Here is an 18,629-nt window from a genome sequence, read left to right on the forward strand (position 1 = left end):
GTACAACTAAAAATTAAAATCTACATCAAGTTTAGGCCAAAAAAAAAAAATGTTCTGTTTTCGGTAACCCGACCGACCCATTACAAAACCTAGACTCTGATACATTTTAAACAATTATCCAAGAATTCCATCCACCTATCTATTCGTGCTTCATGTTCCTCAGCGCCGACTCAACCTAACATAAAATTGAAGATTTATTTCGCACAGAATATTATGCTAGTTGCTACGGTAGATCTACTACTAGATCTAACAATGTAGCATTAAAAAAAAGAGAAAAAAAACAAAAAAACCTACCTACCGACACTACACTATTTTCCATTCGTTACAGGAAACCGAACCCTTTTTTTGGGTGGGAGTGCATCCAAAATAATGTTTTTAAAATATTGATTACAGATTTTAATTCAGGTCAAACTATCGATCACCCTCGGGATATTTTAAGCAGAAAAATGGCTGTTATTTTCCTTCACCTCTCGACATACTAAACTACAGTCTTGAGCAAAAAATAATTTATATGTTTTAAATTTTTAATGATCTTAAACAAGCAATTAAGTTAAGACTACAATATAATTTAAGGATGGAATGTTGATTTATGTACATGATATTTACTATTGCTTCACATGCCTTTCTTTCCTGCTAATTTGTCTTGTAATATTTGATTGTACTCATCCATCATAGAATAAAATTGTTTACTCAGTGGTCTGTAATCACATTCCATAGTACGAGTTGCAATGACTGGGTTCTACATTAAGGAAAACATATAAAGTAAATACATCCACCAGCAGCTGTGTCGTCCATGCTGTTCTACACTTTTTTGCCTGGCAATAAATCAGTGAGCCCAGAAATTGTAAAAAGAGAGAAATGGGCTTTAATGTCATTCAACTCATTTTGGGACTAACATATGGTACATTTTTATTTCAATAAGTTGCATGCACGTAAGGGTCTTTTAGCAGTGGGAGGAAACCGGAGGACTTGAGGTTATCCAGGCAACCCTGCTCCTTGTCTACTCAATGACAGTCTTCATGATCTAAAGCACATGTTCAGCCAATCAACCCTCCAACAATCATAAAAAGTCTGGCCAGCTCAACTTAATAATATAAAATGTTTTTGGATCAAGAGTATTAATATCAGTAATCATTTATCATATATTATCAAGAACTGCCACATGACTTTCTTCGTGTCACATTCAACAAAACATTCAAAATAAACAATAAACATTCCAGTATTTTGTATTGTTCAGTATATTTTGAAACTATAATATTCTTAAGGATACATTCTTTCATTGAAAAGTTGTTCTGTTCATGGTGCTGCCATTTTCTCTCCAAATTAGCCAACTGTAAAAATGAATATGTTTACATAATAATATGTATTAATACAGTACAGCTATTTAAATTTATATGGCCAAATATATCTGTAAAAACGTTTCTCCGAAACATCAAAATAGGCATTGAAGTTGCAGTGACTGCCCCAGTAAACAGTATCTGCAAAGCTGTGCTTTTTATGCAAACACGCCAACAGTAAAACTGACGTCCCTGTCTTAATTCGAAATAAATAAATTGTTGTCGTTAATTATGTATGCATTTATGGTTTGGCAAAACATCAAGCAATCAAATTGCTTATCCCTATGCTTAACTTGTGCAGGATATGCTCATTAAAGAACCCCCACTCAATAAAAAGTTATGTTCCAAAGCATTGAAAAATCAAATTGCATATCATTCTGCTTGATCTATCCCGAAAATGCTCATTATCGCACTTTTTCACCTCACTCAATTTGAACCAAAGTTATTGACGAATTTTATTGCTTATCTCTGTTTAGCCTAAGTGGAAAACCCTCATCATCGAAATCAGGCAAAACATTCACCTACTGAAATCCTACACCAAAAAAGTGTGACAGATAAACAAACCTATTTCTTCAAAGGTGGGGCACAGTGAATTATATTCCATAGCATCAAATGCTAACAATGAGAGTGCAACAGATTTAAACTTACTTGTGTATATGTTTCGTTATCATTTAACTGAGATTTCAATCCTTCATATTTAGCAGTCATCTGTTGAATATGCTTTTTGAAGGCTTCTCTACGTTTTTGTAGAATAACTCGATCATCTTGTAATTTCTGAAATTTTAATGCAAGATTGCATAGCTCAGTGGTGGCCAAACTTTTTAGATGGAGGGCCAAACACAAAGTTTGGAAACGAAGCAAGGGCCAACAAGGATTATGAAATGTCATTTTGTTGGATAAAGTAATACGGAACAAAGCACCTTTTCTGCGCTTTTTATTTGGTTCCATAGTTATATTCAGCGAAAAATCAAAGTAGGCCCAAGTCAAGTGGCGTCAATTAGGCAACTATGTCACTGAGTGACAGTGTAAGCTATAAATAGACCTACAAAGATTATTGATCCTACAGAGAGTAAGCCTCTTTAGAGTTTGGGCCCAACAATAAGCAATTTCGATTTTCTATTTCATTTAGAGTTTGCCCACCACTGGCATAGTTAATAGTGGTTTTCAGAATAAATATAAGGTTCTTCTGAATATATTACATGAAATTAATCACATAATCTAAATATTGTCTCCCAATAATTACATATCAATCATTATTGCTTTTGACCAATTTTTTAACATTTCAAAATAACCAGAAAATGTTTCAACAAACGCACATTGTGACAAAACTAATTTTTTTTTTACATATAATGGAAATGAGACTAATGACATTTTCTGCAATGGCCCTGATAGTATTTTAAAGAAGCCCACAGTGAGGCTGATATCCCCTGCCACAACCCAAAATAAATAGACCACACAATTAATTAATTGAACATGTATCTTTTTGAAAAGAATCAAGCAATTAAACTGATTATCTATACTTAGTCTAAGCAGAAAATGTTCACGATCAAACTCAGTCAAGGTTTTGGAGTACATGTACTTGGTAATGAAACTCTACACTAAGTTTCATCACTCTCCATAAGTCAGACTCAAAGTCATCTTGTCCCAAAGCATCGACCAAAGAAATTAGTTCAATTTAAAGTAGAATTGTTATGTTCCAAAGTTATGACAAATCAAACTGCTTATCGCTACTTAGTCTAAGCAGAAAATTCTCATCATCGAACTTAAACAAGGTATAGACTATTGATGTAATGAATCTATACTCAGAGTTTCATAACTCTCACCCAATCAGAACCAAAGTAATCGTAGAGTTGTTATGTTCCTAAGTTTTGACCAATCAAATTGCTTATCGCTACATTCTCATCATCACTCTCATCCAATTACAACCACAGTTATAGTGTTCCAAAGTCCCAACCAATCAAATTGTTTATCCCTGCTTAGCCTTAGTGGAAAATACGCATAATCAAACACTGTCAAGGCATTCACCTAATAAACACCTACACCAAGTTTGAATATTCTACCTCAATAAGGAGAGTTATTGTGTTCCAAAGTCGTCACGACTAATCAGATTGAAGTCGCTACTTAGCCAAGCAGAAAATTCTCATGACTGAACTTAGTGAAGGTATTGATGTAATGAAACTACAAAGTTTCACCACTCTCACTCAATTAAAATCAAAGTTATCTAGCCCCAATGATCAACCAATCAAATTGCTTATCGCTCTGCTCACCCTGAGCAGAAAATGCTTATTATCAAACTTAGTCAAGGTAATGCTGTAATGAAACTATAAGTTTCATTGCTCTCGCTTAATTAGAACTAAATTTATCATGTTCCAAAGCATCAACCAATCAAATTGCTTATCTCTGCAAAAAATGTTCATCAAATCATTCTCCTTATAAACACCTACACCAAGTTTGAACATTCTACTTCAATTAGAACGTGAGCTATTGTGTCCCAAAGACTTGACCAATCAAATTGCTTATCACTCTGCTTACGCTGAGCAGAAAATACTCATTATCGAACTTATTCAAGGTATTGATGTTATGAAAATATACACCAAGTTTCATCACTCTCACTTAACTAGAACTAAAGTTATCGTGTCCCAAAGCACCAACCAATCAAATTGCTTATCTCCGCTTCAAACTGCATCAAGGCATTAACATAATAAACACGTACACCAATTTCTAACATTGTAGCTCTTTGGTTCCCAACCTTAGGGTCCTGACCCCAGCTTGAGTCACAGAGCACTTTTTGTGGGGTTGTGGTGGACAACTCATGAAAAGCATATAAATCTCAGAGTGATCTATTCACTTCTTGCCACATTGCCAATCGTCTTTCCTCTCTCAACCTCATGATTTGTTTCCTCAGTCACTCATTACAATATTTTGATCGGTAAATGATATGTTTCATTGTAAAAGGTGACTTTGTTCTTTGAGGGGTCGCGATCAGATGATGGTTTCTGGAATGGGGTCGCAACCAACAAATACTTGGGAACCACTGTTCTGGCTTAACGGACTGACGAACGGAACCATATTTACAGTCCCCTGCTTTCTTCGAATAGCAAGGGACAATAATGTCAACCATTTTAGGGTTTCTAACTTCATTTAATCTGACCAGTACTTTATCTAGTTTCATATACCTGTTTCTTTTCTTCTGCTTGCTCTTTCAACTTGTCCAAATCAGAATATATAACTATATCTCTCTGCATTGTGACTGATTTTTCTTTTAAAACACTCAACTCGGCATGCAATTTCTCTTCCATTACATCCAATTTCTTTAAGTCTTGTTCAAGCTTGTCTCTCTCTGAAAATCATATTGTGTACATTCAAATATAATATTGCTGTTATAGAAAATAGCTTTATGATAACATATATACTTACTTTTGAAAATTTGAATGAATGAAATGGGGGTTAGCATCCTACTATTCTGTACCAACAAGGCTAATGAAGACTGGCATATGACATACAGTGTGCTATAAGGGAAATTTGTCCAGACAGCAATTGAATTCCAACTGTAAAGGATTCTTTTATGTGCACCTCAGTTTCTCGGGCCAACACCAAGATCTAACTAGCGAGCCAGTGCCTTATTCAATGAAACATCGTGGTTGGTTTTAATTGAGTGAAATTGAAATCCTGTCTATATATATATAAATCTGTTGGGTGTATACAATATATCACAGTTAAAGTAAGAGAGTTTTAACTTAAAAGTACCAAATCACTTAGATTTAGTTTTATGGTATAATGTATTCGATACAATGTTGTGTGTAATTATACAGCATATTTTGGTAATATGATATTCCATAGTTGAACTGAATTAAAAATGAATTGAATCTGAAGCTTGATGTAGATGTGTATAACAATGTACCTGAAGCCAATCCAATAGTTGTTGTTTCTGATTTCTTCATCTCATCTTCTTTAAAAGCCAAATCATCCTTCATTGTAGCAAGTTCTCCTGGTGTAGGCAAACTTCCAAATCTTCCCATGTTCTATAATTTACATGTTTATCATAAATTAAGCTGAACATGTATACTTATTAATTATTTTTGACTTATTTCGATTAATTTCGTTCAACATATGGTGGGTGAGAATAAAGGAGCTAGCTAGATTTGTAAAACATCTATAATGGTAGTTAAAAGCCATGTTTAGACTTCCGGTATGGAGATTCATGAATGAAAACATACTAAAACTTCTTATTATTGCTGACCATGATTGATATCAGACATTTCTTAATTCTTTTCATAGACTAAGATAAAACATAATGGAATAAGCAGAGATGTTCATGGAAATGCACCTCAGTTAACACCTTACTTTTTACTCTAAAATGGATAATGTTTGAATCAGATGGTGAATGGAACATTATCTCATTAAATACACATTACACTAATGACTTACCCTACTGACATGTTCTAGAGAGTTAACAATGGCTCCTTGTAGTTCAGTCATTCTTTTCTGTAAAAAAAACAAAATATGTACATGTATTATAATGGTGTAGCAGTTTACTTCTCCCTAGACATCACCACTGTCTAGTTTCTAGAGAAGTTTCCTTTTGATTTTTTTTTATATCCTGTATTGTGGCACAATCCTTAAAGTGTGAAATCGTAAATAAGGGTGGGAGTTTTGCAATTTTGTAAATTTCAGATTTTTGACAAGTTCTTCCTTTGATCACCTAATCAAAATTCACTGCAAATTTGTTCCAAACTCACCTCTGTAGAATGCTGACAAGCAAAGTGAATGAATGTATGGATGAATAGAGAGAGAGAGCGAGAGAGAGAAATGGGGTTTAACGTCCACACAACACAAACTAGGTCATTTCGGGACTAACATATGGTTTAATTTTATTTTAATAATTCGCTTGCGCATAGGGGTCTTTAGTAGTGGGAGGAAACCGGAGGACCCGGAGAAAACCCAGGAGGTTGGACAGGCGACCCTACTCCTTGTCAATGGATGAATAGAGAAGACGGCAGTATACTTATAAATTAAAATAAACCACATAGACATTATCAAATCAACAATATATTTTACAACATTAATAAACAAAGAAAGTTTGACCTTTCAGAAATATTACTTGGTCAATACCTTCTTACATGAAAAGTAAACTACTTACAAGTTCTTGAGCTTTGGTATCTTCGAAAGTATCCAAAAACTCTGAAAACATATGCAAGAATGGATGAAATGTATACATCCACTTTTTTTGTATTTTCAGTAGAGTAACATAATAAAATATCTGATGCCAATGGCAACTAGATGATTTGATTATGTTTTATGAATATTTTCAGCTGAATAATTTTGGATTTCCATAAATAATCATCAACCAAAATATATATTCAACACATACCATCCATTGTTTCTTCTCTTTTCCTTAACTCTTTATATTTTTGATTTTTTTCTCCTGAAAAAAAACATTTTTTTAGTAATTATGTTTACATTAAGAATGATTTTCTACCATTCCATACCGATTTCTAAATAAAACAACAGTCAATATTCATACATGTAACAGATTAATTATTAATACTTTACAATCAGCTGATTTGAAAGGTTACCGATGAGGTGTACCGGGGAATAGATATTTTTTTTAGGGAAGATATTACTAAATATTTACCTTGATTTTCTTCAATATCCATATCATACTGGTTAATGTCATCCTGTAAACTTTCTATTTTCTCATTTATTTCTTTTATTCTACAAATATAAAAACATATACTTTAAAAGAAAACACAAAACTTGACAAGACATCAGAAAAACCTCCAGTGAAATATGGACAGATAGACAAATTGTAAAGTGATCAGAAAATATTGAGTCAAGTGTATTTTCTAAGATCTACTGACCTGTTCTACAAAAAGTGTACTTGTATCTAGTAGTACTACTACTGGTAGTAAAATCATTGTCAACTAGAATGACAAACTACTACTGGTAGTCAAATCATTGTCAACTAGAATGACAAATTTCTCATAAGCTTTGTGTATTTTTAGAGACATTAATTTGCACCAATTTTCATTAAACAAATATAAATTCCTGAAAATTATTCTTTTCCTGTGTCCAACTAAAAACAAATTGTGTCCAGCTTTATTTTAAAGAATTCAACCATAAACTGTTCTTACTGTCGCTCCATACTAGCAATTTCCTGATTATCTTCTTTAACTTGTTTTAATAATTTCTCTCTTTCTTCAGCAGGTGAACCACGTTGTTTAGACTCTTCTATTAAACTGTCTCTCTTTGATGTCAACTCATGTATTTGTTCATATAATCTTACTATAAACACAAAACATAGTAATGTATACAGTAGTAATTATAATTAATAATAATATATAGATATCAGGACCAATTTGTCACAAATGTTTGTCCTTGTGTTAAATTGTTATGATTATATTATGTAAGTATTTTTATATTTTAAGAGGTGTGATTATCTAGTACTACCGTCTTTATACAGGTTTGTCAAAGTATGGGAAAAACGATTAGTGAGTGGTGTCCTGAGTATATTGAAGAGTATGGGCATGACAAGGCTACCACAATAAGATGAGTAGAGTATAATATTACTAAAATATACAATTACCAGCTTCTTGTTTCACTTGAGACATGGACAAATCCTGAAAACATAAAAATTTGTATGAAATAAATATAGAAATCTTGGGTCTATTTTTTCTAAAAAGATAGGTTGCCAGGCAACGAAACATATGCCCACAGCAGCTAAATCATCTGAGCAGTCCACAAGGGTTGTCGTATATCTATTTTTTTGCAGATAATTGGGGGCATTTATAAGAAAATTTCACAAGGTATTACAAACTAAAACAAGGGCTGAAAGTAATTTACAGAAATTGTTGAAATTCAACAGGCTTCTTTGTTTCACTGATTTAAATGATGCATATAAATTTCATACAGATTGCATGAAAACTTTTGTTTTTGGAGAGTTCACAAGGTTCAACCAAGTAAAGCAAGGGCCATAACTCTTGACGTAATTAAGGAAATGGCTGAAATTCACTAGGCTTCTTTGTTTCACTAATTTAAATGACTCATGAATTTCAGACAAATTGTCGTTAGAGCATTCACTAGGTTCAACGAAGTGAAACAAGGGCCATAACTCTAGATGTAATAAAAGGAAATTGCTAAAATTCAGTAGGCTTCTTCGTTTCACTAATTTAAATGACGCATATAAATTTCATACAGATAGATTGATAACTTTTGTCGTGGGAGTGTTCACAAGGTTCAACAAAGTGAAACAAGGGCCATAACTGCAGACGTAATTAACGAAAACTGCTGAAATTCAATAGGCTTCTTTGTTTCACTAATTTAAATGACATATTTATTTCAGACCAATTGGATGTTAACATTTGTCGTTGGAGTGTTCACAAGGTTCAACAAAGCAACACAAGGGCCATAACTCTAGACATAATAAACCGAAATTGATGAAGTTCAATAGGGTTCTTTGTTTCGCTAATTTAAATGATGCATATATAAAATTTCGTACAGATCGGATGATAACTGGTGTCGTTAGAGCATTCACAAGGTTCAAGAAAGCAAAACAAGGGCCATAACTCTAGATGTAATAAACGGAAATTGATAAAACTCAATAGGCTTCTTCTTTTCACTAATTTAAATAATGCATATAAATTTCATACAGATCGAATGATAACTGGCGTCGTTAGAGCATTCACAAGGTTCAACAACGTGAAGCAAGGTTCATAACTCTAGACGTAATAAACGGAAATGGATGAAATTCAATAGGCTTCTTCGTTTTTCTAATTTAAATGATGCGTATAAATTTCATACAGATCGGATGATAACTTTTGTTGTTAGAGCGTTCACAAAGTGAAACAAGGACCATAACTCCATAAGAAATTAACGGAAAATGCTGAAATTAAATTTGCTTCCTCATTTTACCAAGTTAAACAATGCATATAAATTTGATACAGATCGGATGATAAATATAGTCTGTAGAGTTTTCACAAGAACACGGACGTATAAAAATGTAGACTATCAATTAGAATAAATAGCATAATAATAATAATAATAATAATAATACATTCTTATATAGCGCATTCTAAAACATAACAATTTACACAGTAAAAAGCATGGCACATTTTCAACGCGTTTTATAAAATATAAAAATTAAAATAATGTTGTTACAGATAATAAAACTACATAAGAGGAAAATTTCAGCAAAATTGCAATAAGCTACACGCTTTACAAAATATAAAAATTAAAATAAGATTGTTACAGATAATAAAACTACATTATGCGGAAATTTCAGTAAAACTGTAAAAAGATATGTTTAAGAAAAATATAAAAAAATTAACATCCGAAATGGCGTCGGAAAAGACAGGTTTTGATTAGTTTTTTGAAAGTTTCAATGTTCATCACAGCTTTAATTTCGCATGGCAGTCCATTCCATAAGATAGGGGCATATCATGAGAAGATTTGGTCACCGTAAAATTTAAAATATAAAAATTAAAATAAGATTGTTACAGATAATAAAACTACATTAAGAGGAAATTTCAGTAAAATTGTAAAAAGATATGTTAAAAAAAAAAAAAATTAACATTCGAAATGGTGTCGGAAAAAACGGGTTTTGATTAGTTTTTTGAAAGTTTCAATGTTTATCATGGCTCTAATTTCGCATGGCAGTCCATTCCATAAGATAGGGGCATATCATGAGAAGATTCGGTCACCGTAAAATTTAATGTTTTGCTCGACCTTTGGTGTAGGCAAGTGATTGTGCTTGGGTAAAATGGATGGCTTTTTCTGGGCGCCTGACGTCGACGAGTTTGCAGAGATATGACGGTGCTAGAACGTTCACAATCTTAAATATAGTAAATAACACTTTGAACTCAACATGTTCAACTACTGGAAACCAATGTAGCTTTATGAATAAAATAGAGAAGGCATATTGTATGTGCACTACAAATTTATAAACAGAACCTTGGTTCTACTTGCACCGGAATTTCAGTTTACCTCTTAAAACCCAACAATGTTTTGAAATGAACATGAAGTGAAATGGGGGTTTTCTGCACCGATTGGGCTAATGATGACAGGAATATGCCATACAGTATGTTTTGAAGGAAATTTTGCCCGGACAGCGGCACTACTTCCTCCTCTTATTCCAAATTACAACTGTCGAGGGTTAGTGAGCCAATGTTTTGAACAGGAGTCTAGTAAACTAATCACATGACTAGCTAAGCCCAATGTAGTTTATGTAACAATTTCCTTCGTTTACTGTATTTTGTACACAGCTAAACAGATTAGATGTGTCTTTTAAAAGTTCACATACCTCTTGTAAAGTTTCAATTTTAGAATTAAGCTGATCAAGTTCTTGTTGACCTATTTCTGTTTGTTTCAGCAAGTGATCATTTAATGTCTTCAGTTTCTGATATTTCTGTCTCAGTTTAGGATCCTATAAAAAAAACATAGATATTATTGATACCTCAAATCAAGCTATATATATGATTTTCAGTTAATCATTTACATAAACAATAGGGTCATTCCATATCAACTGGACCAATGCTGGGAACATGACCCCCTCGAAAAAAATTATACAAAATATATGTTATAGTAACTTTGTAATCTGAGACAGCTTTTGGTTTAGATTATGAATTTAGCATCACACTCATTGTCCAATGCATACTGTTCATGTCACCAGGTGGCAAAATGTGGAACAAATGAACAATTCACTTTATTTTTCAGGATTGTGTATGCAATAGTGACTTTGCCAGAGGCTGTGGAAATCCTGAAAATGTTGTCTTAGATTACAAAGTTAGAGAGTTCTACTCCTATTAGAAATGTGCATTTAAAGCACTCGAAAACCTGAAAATATTTTACTGAATTTAAGATATGTTTCAGTACCTTAATTTCAAATGGCCATATCTCAGCCAATTTTTGACCAAGAGAGGAATAATTTTGGATTTGTTAGCTTAAGTCCATGTACTATAACATATATTTTTTATAAATTTTTTGGAGGGGGTCATGTTCCCAACTTTCCAAAATTTGGTCCACTTGACATGGAATGACCCAATACTTCTTCTACCTAAAGGTTTATGTCATCCAAGACTACCCGAAAGATGAACTAGACTTAAAAAAGCACAGATTAGATATTATTTACAAATCTTCTACTTCTGATTACAGTCAGGAATAAACATTTCATTTTCAGTGCTTACCATGTCATTAACCAAATTATCAGCCATACGTTTTTCTTGGTCTATTTCCATTTCCAACTGAGCTATATATTCTTCTTTCCTTTAATTAAGCAATAGAGTAGCAAATGAAGTTTTGATGATTATTATCACTTTAAGCAGTTGAAAGGAGCTAAATCGCTAATATTTAAGACCTAGAAATTGAACCAAATGGGTCACAAAGCATATAATAATGTAATCTGATTGTGTATAAACTGATTTACATTCAATTGTTTCCGTTTCGACTCTTAATTTCAAATCAGTTATGTCCAGTGAAATACGGCATGAGTCTCAACCGTATAGCAATTTCTAGCGTCTGGTTATTCCAATCTATTGCGCATGCTCTCCAGATAAGATATGACGTCACCTTTTGACATGAGTTGTGGAATATGCCTAGCCTTGTTCTTTCTGACACTGACACTGGAACATACTATGGTACACAATTCGTGTACCAATGGTTAAATGTTTATTTTATCTTAAATACTGGATATGAGAAGCCTACCTTTTCCAGGTAAGATCACAACATCAATGTTGATTTGAATTGACAACGTATTTTCAACGTGTAAGACTTTGGATGATTACTGAGTTAGACTTAGCTACTTTAAGACGGAAATTCTTAGTTAATATGAAGTATAGCTTCTAAAGAAATTACGTATGCAAAACTCATAATATAAGTGTCTCAATATCCCTCAACAGAGATCACACAATCAATTGACAGACAGCACTGAGTATTCTACAGAATGTCCATCGAGAGTGTAAAATCATTTATTCAAATCACTTAAAAGAACTTCAGGCAACATTTAAAATCAGAAAAATTTTGTTTTTCAGGAATTGATGAAATAGTCATAATAACTTACTGTTTTTTTACTTCAAACATTTCTTCTATTTTCTTAGAATCCCGATCATTTTGAGCTTTCAACTAAATAGAAAAGATAGAACCAGCATAATGCTAACATTGAAATTGTCTAAAATAGATTGGTTTTTCTTTGTATTCTTTATATGTGTTTTACCCGGGGTAATCAAAATCAGTAATCGTAATTAAAAATTAAAAAATTTCAAGTAATCAAATGTAATCTGTAATCAGACATTTTCTGATTACATGTAATTGTAATTTAATCGATTATTGTTCAAATTATACTGTAATCATGGTTACTTTCTGATTACTTTTATGATTATTTTTGAATTTGCATATATCCTTCTGTTAATAAAAATATAAGCTTGTTTTGATAGACATTATTAAACAATATTGATTCAGCTGGAAGATAACACTTCCTGTTTCATATTTAGAGGGGGTTTATTGTCCATTTAACCATGCTTAAAGCACAAAAACATCGAAGCAGACGAAATATATGTCACTTGCAAGCTGTCAATCAAACCATGTGATGTAAACAATTAGCCATGTGGTGTGAATTGAGGCACAGCGCACTGTTCAGTATGAGTGAAGTTACGCGACGGCTTTGTGTACTAAACGTTAAAAAAACATAAATTCGTGTTTACAATATCCTAATAAACAGCCCATTTGATCAGATTTTTGGCCAAAGGACGACGCGTGAACACAATACAGCAGTAAACTTATGCCAAATCTGCATGCTTACTATAGAGCCCTGTGAGCGTGTTGAACCAACTATGTCACTTCCGGTTTTCATAAAAATTAATTTCTCGCTTACAAAAACTTTTTTGCTTGTGCTACAGAGGGGATTATTTATTTTAAGTTTTATGGAAACCTTGTTGAAAATCGTTGGTCTTCCCCTTTAAGATTCTAGTGGTTGCTATGTATACTGTTCTGACGTGTTGTCAACAAATGTCAATTTTGGCCTATATTTCAGCTGCTATTTTTGACTTCCACATTATATTTTCAAGCGATTTATTGTGACAAATGACTTATTATTAGGTAGATCATGCTAGTCAGACTTTGATCAAAGCATGATTTAAAAAAAAATTCACCGATTAAGTAGAAATTGGTGAGTGAAGGTAGCCTACCAAAAAAGAAAACAAATTTTTCAACACTGTCACTGCCTAGTTACGAATATATTTGGATACCTGAAAACAGTTTATTTCAATTTATGACTGATTTTCTACTTTTTTTTATGTATTTCAGAAATGTGTTTTCATAAAAGATGATGTTTGAAAATGTTGTGATAGTCATGTGTGCAAAATTTCTTGAAGATGTTTCCAAATAAAGATTTGAGTTGAGGAAGATCATTGAGCACAAAAATTTAAAAAAGTACACCGTAATATTTATACGCAGTAATTTGCCTTGATAATTTAGAGGGGGTTTATTGTCCATTCGACCACACTTTTCGACCAATCAGAATCGAGGAAATTTCTAATTTGTGCTACAATATGATATAACAACTCAAATAAGAGACATTATAGAATGTGCACACTGCCAAACCCACAAGTAAGCCCCTCATCAACAAACTTACATTATTACAATCAAATTCCACATCTTGAATATCTTCATCAATTGTCAACTTGTCTACCAGCTGGAAAATCATATATAAATATACAAATTACTTTTATTAAAATAATGATATTTAATTTGTCACGTGAATATCCCTACCAATTGTATGTGTATGTAAGTAATTAGCCTATACAAGTAAAAGAAAGCCACAAAAATTAAATTAAAAAATCCTATTCCATCTTTGTTCTTGGAAGAATAACAGTGTTACGGTACTGGCTATATTGTCATACTTACAATATTATAATCTCCCAATTCAGCCTGTAAATCTCTTATTTCTCCAGCCAAAACTTCAGCTCTAAAAAACAATGTTCAACATTCACTCAATTTTCTATATATTTTAATTTAATTAATCAAATGAACAACTAGATTAATAACAATGTTGAACACTACCATTAATAAATTATTCTGATTTTAAATACTTTTCATTATAATAGAGGATTTTATAAGATTGTGTAGCTCACCTTTTGTCATATGTAAGAAAACTAGAGTTTTCATCATTGGTATTTTCAATGTCTTTGTTAAGATTATTTATTTCTCCATTAAGATCATTGAGTTTACTCCTGTAGAGAAATCAACATTAAATATGAAGGAAGCTAAAAATTTAAACAGTAACCATAAGGTATAGATCATATATATTGTAACTGCTGCTAATGGGTAAAGACAAGATTTACAATTTTATGTTTGAATAATTTTACTTCTTCAGATTATAATTTCTATTTGGAAATACATGTAAAATTAATAATAGAAGAAGGTAATAACCTTCTAGTAAGAAAATAAGCCAATCTAAATTAACTTCAATCATTTTAATGATTATTAAAATTATCAAAACTGTTCCTAATTTAGGCTATAAATTACTATTGTTCTATAAGCGTTACTATGAATTGAAAATTTCACTGGAGCATAGTTGTCTCAAGAAACTCTGGCCAGTATTGGCTCCATAGCTACAGGTTGCGATGGTGTCTTAAATATAATAAACAAGGCAAGGTATGTTTACTCTTTTTGGAACATCTGATTCCACTTGCTGCTAGCCTTATCTCAGGATGCACTGGATGATGTCACGCGGCAACTTCAATTGTTTTATATCCATCTCAACAGTCAACTTACAATTTACTGTTCAATTTTGTCATTGTGGATGGTTTTGCCATTAGCTGTTTCATTGTATTGAGAGCTTTGTATTCTTTTTTTTTTCATTCTCATTTTGTTTGTTGGACTGTTATGTATTTCTAAACTGTAAAATATATAAATACACTAAATATTTACCTCAATAAACCCAAGAAATAGGTTTTGTCCATAACTTGTCTTCTACCCCTTGCTGCCGTTTTCATTCCTCCTAGACCTTGCTGGGTTGTAGGACGGTCTACTACATTAACTTGTGAATTTAAAGCCACACCTCCTGCTACTGCTCCTCCCCTTGTACCCGGTCGAGCAGTTCCTGGATTCATGGCAGTTGTTAATCTTGTAGCTGTCCCAGCAGGACGACCAGCAGATGTTCCCAACTGACCCCGTGCACCAGTCATTGGCCTAGCACCACTACTACTTGGTGGTCTGTTACTCCTGAAAAGTAATAATAGTATAGTATATAGAAGTACATGTAGTAGTGAAATGGATACCATTTACATTACATGTACTGAACCTGATTTACATACTGATACTAAGCTAAGCTTACTGTCTCTGTGTCATGAACTAAAGATATATTTCCTTGACAGTCTACAGCCTAAAAATATAAGGTACGCTACCAATTGTCAACAAATTCAAACTTCTGGAGAATATTTCATGCCAAAAACAGTATTTACATGTATATTGTACAAGATATTTCAAACCAATCTTAAATAATATTAATACAGCTATCAATGATAACTAGATGAATGGGTGAGAGCATTAGATGAGCTTCTAATTCATTATGTTTGTAAGTAATGCAATGCATGTCTATAATTTAATTTCTATGGTTCATTAAAAATATACAACTATCACTATCAGATAGAAACAAATTCGGTGGGTCGAAATGATGACCTAATCGTGCTACAATTACAATAAGGAACATGTCTTTTGTAGTATTGCTTGTACAATTTACAATACCTGTATCAGTATCTTTAAATTTAATGATTACAAAACTGTTGGTAACATAATCTTGAATTAGTTGATGGAGTGGGGGGGAATGACCATGACTATGCAAATAATAGTCAGCCGAGCTGCCCCACCCCACCAACGTGTGCCAAAGGCACAACCTGAATATTATCTAGCAGTGGTGCAATGTGCTCTGTCTATTGGTGGTCAAATCGTCAAAGATACAGTGAATTTAGATAGTTTAGGCAGTTGCCGTGATGTGACAGAGAGAGAGAGAGAGAGAGAGAAATGGGGTTTAACGTGCACTCGACACAAACTAGGTCATTTCGAGACTAACATATGGTTTAATTTTATTTCAATAATTCGCTTGCGTATAGGGGTCTTCAGCAGTGGGAGGAAACCGGAGAACACAGAGAAAACCCACGAGGTTGGACAGGCAACCCTACTCCTTGTCACGTACAACCAGGGATTCGAAACCACGCCAGGTTGACTCAATGACAAGCCTTATGATACAGCGCGCACATGCTAACCATTCGGACATCCAACCCCTAGCTAGCCAGAGAAGAGAGGCGAGAGAGTGTTAATAATGTCATATGACATAAATACACATCTCAATACCATATTTGTATCATTATAAATTATGGAGAATAATATAACAGTTATAACCAGGCCCGTAAATTGTCAACCATAAAAAAAATCGCCCTCTGTGAAACCGGCAACCCCACCACCCAGATATATTGTCTTCAATTTTACAGTTACTTACGGTAGTTACAGTTACAGCACCCAGGACATGGCCATGAGAACACTTCGGTGACTCCCCCCCTCCCCCTTTACACCTATTTATTTAATTCGATATTATTGTACTTACATTGTTCCCGTTTATCTTAATTAAAACAATTCAACAAGTTTCTGTTATTTTACATCCGTATCTAACGTCAACTTCTTTGATCTGAAAAGGAATGTGTTGCTTTTCTTTGAGAGTTACCCCCCTTGACAAAACCAAAGACAAGTTCATACAAGACGGTCGTCATTGAAAGAATAACTAGACTGGACGACCTGCTCTAAATGACGTCAGGCTGGTTCCTACGTCACTGCGCTATTCTTACTTATTTATTATTATTAGGGTAAGAAATTAGGCCAGGCCTTTTTACAATTCTGCCCTTGGCTTGAAACATAACAAAACAATATAAGAACAACAATGAGATCAAATAAATTTTTTTGCACCTGTATATTTTGTATATGTTGTCCTCAAGGGAGGTTCCGATGCAATATTGTGTCTTGTGTAATAATTGTCATATCGTTATAATCTTTATGTACACGTTTATATTGTATGCTGTTCTAAATGGATGTTTCGATGCAATAAAATCTTATCTTATCTTATCTAATAAAGAGATAAAAAACATTAAAATTAAAATATAAAAAAAAAAATGCAGTAAGGTTAACTACCTTCTCTGTTATGAATTAAAATTATGTACATAAGTTTTACTAAGGTTAGGAATGTATCTTTAAAAGAATATTCGCTTTAAAGTTTGATAATAGTAATACAGGTGTGTTTTTAATTGAGGTAGGTAGATTATTCCAGAGACAAGGTCCAATGTATTTTAATATATATTGATTTATTAGGTTGAGGAATATTAAATCGGAGATAATATTGGTATAAGGTGTATTTTTAAAAATGAGAATATTAGTTAAAGATACATTATGGGAGATAAGATAAAGAGATGGCAGTTCTCGCTATAATAGTTAAAAACTAGATAGTGTAAAGGTAATTTGCTGAAAATCTCAGTCAAATTGATCCACTATGAGCCGAGAAAGAAGCGGGTGAAATTTTTGCATAGTCTCGGCCATCATTACTAAAATCATTAATATAAACAGCATAGTCTCGATTATCCACTTTTTCTGATTTAATTATCAACGGCCGTTAGCGGCATATAGGAATCTAATCCAGCCAACATCGAAGGCTAGCCTTGACATCGAGAGTTTATTATGGTCTGGATAAGTTAATTAAAGGACAATATTGGTGCCAGTCATTATCACATATGTGATAGAGCTGGTTAAACACGTTCCAAATATAATTTTATCTCAGAGATCATTACTACGAAAGCTGAGTAATACAGTTTTTCTCACAGTCTCACACAACAACTTTTGGTCTTCGAAGGAATTATTAGTGAGCAGAAATTCGCCCGTATACCCGTTATCATTCGTCACACCAGTCAGTTATGTAGAGAGGTGTCTCGCGTTTTCCGTTGGCGTTCGTCACTTCCGATTCAGGAAACCTGTATTACTCGGCTATCGTAGCAATGATCTCTGAGATAAATTATATTTGGAATGTGTTTAACCAGCTCTATCACATATGTGATAATGACTGGCACCAAAATTGTCCTTTAGTGTCTAATTGATAATTTAGATAACATTTCAGGCCTAAAGAAAGACTTGTAATAAGCAGATTTTGCTCTTGCATAATGCATGTTTAAGTAGTTTGGGCATTTTTTATGAACTAATTTAGGTGAACCGATTTTGAATGGTTAAAATATTTAGTGATTTAGCTAGGGTTTCATAAGTAGATAA

The 18,629-nt window shown here is 33.0% G+C and overlaps 1 protein-coding gene across 1 annotated transcript; it reads right to left on the bottom strand.

Annotated features, from left to right (window-relative positions):
• Positions 1–105: 105 nt before the first annotated feature.
• On the bottom strand, positions 106–17,049 carry LOC126818263 (intraflagellar transport protein 74 homolog). Its single transcript, XM_050545575.2, has 19 exons — positions 16,930–17,049; positions 15,258–15,551; positions 14,459–14,557; positions 14,232–14,292; positions 13,960–14,019; positions 12,391–12,452; positions 11,519–11,597; positions 10,636–10,758; positions 7,924–7,957; positions 7,472–7,622; positions 6,973–7,052; positions 6,709–6,762; positions 6,478–6,518; positions 5,766–5,822; positions 5,239–5,359; positions 4,514–4,677; positions 1,986–2,111; positions 1,271–1,331; positions 106–732 (listed from the first exon to the last, which is right to left on the bottom strand). Coding segments are annotated over exons 1-19 (1,788 nt in total). The 5' UTR covers positions 16,932–17,049; the 3' UTR covers positions 106–613.
• Positions 17,050–18,629: the final 1,580 nt, after the last annotated feature.

Source organism: Patella vulgata, chromosome 4 (genome assembly GCF_932274485.2).
Source record: "Patella vulgata chromosome 4, xgPatVulg1.2, whole genome shotgun sequence".
NCBI classification, from domain to species: Eukaryota; Metazoa; Mollusca; class Gastropoda; family Patellidae; genus Patella; species Patella vulgata.

Bases quoted from the DNA above. Each gene is read 5' to 3' on its own strand.
- LOC126818263 (XM_050545575.2), bottom strand. The intron at 10,759-11,518 runs GTAAGCACTGAA...TTTTTTTTATAG, and splicing joins ATAATTTGGTTAATGACATG to GATCCTAAACTGAGACAGAA. The intron at 2,112-4,513 runs GTATATGAAACT...TTAAAATTTCAG, and splicing joins AAGCAGAAGAAAAGAAACAG to AAATTACAAGATGATCGAGT.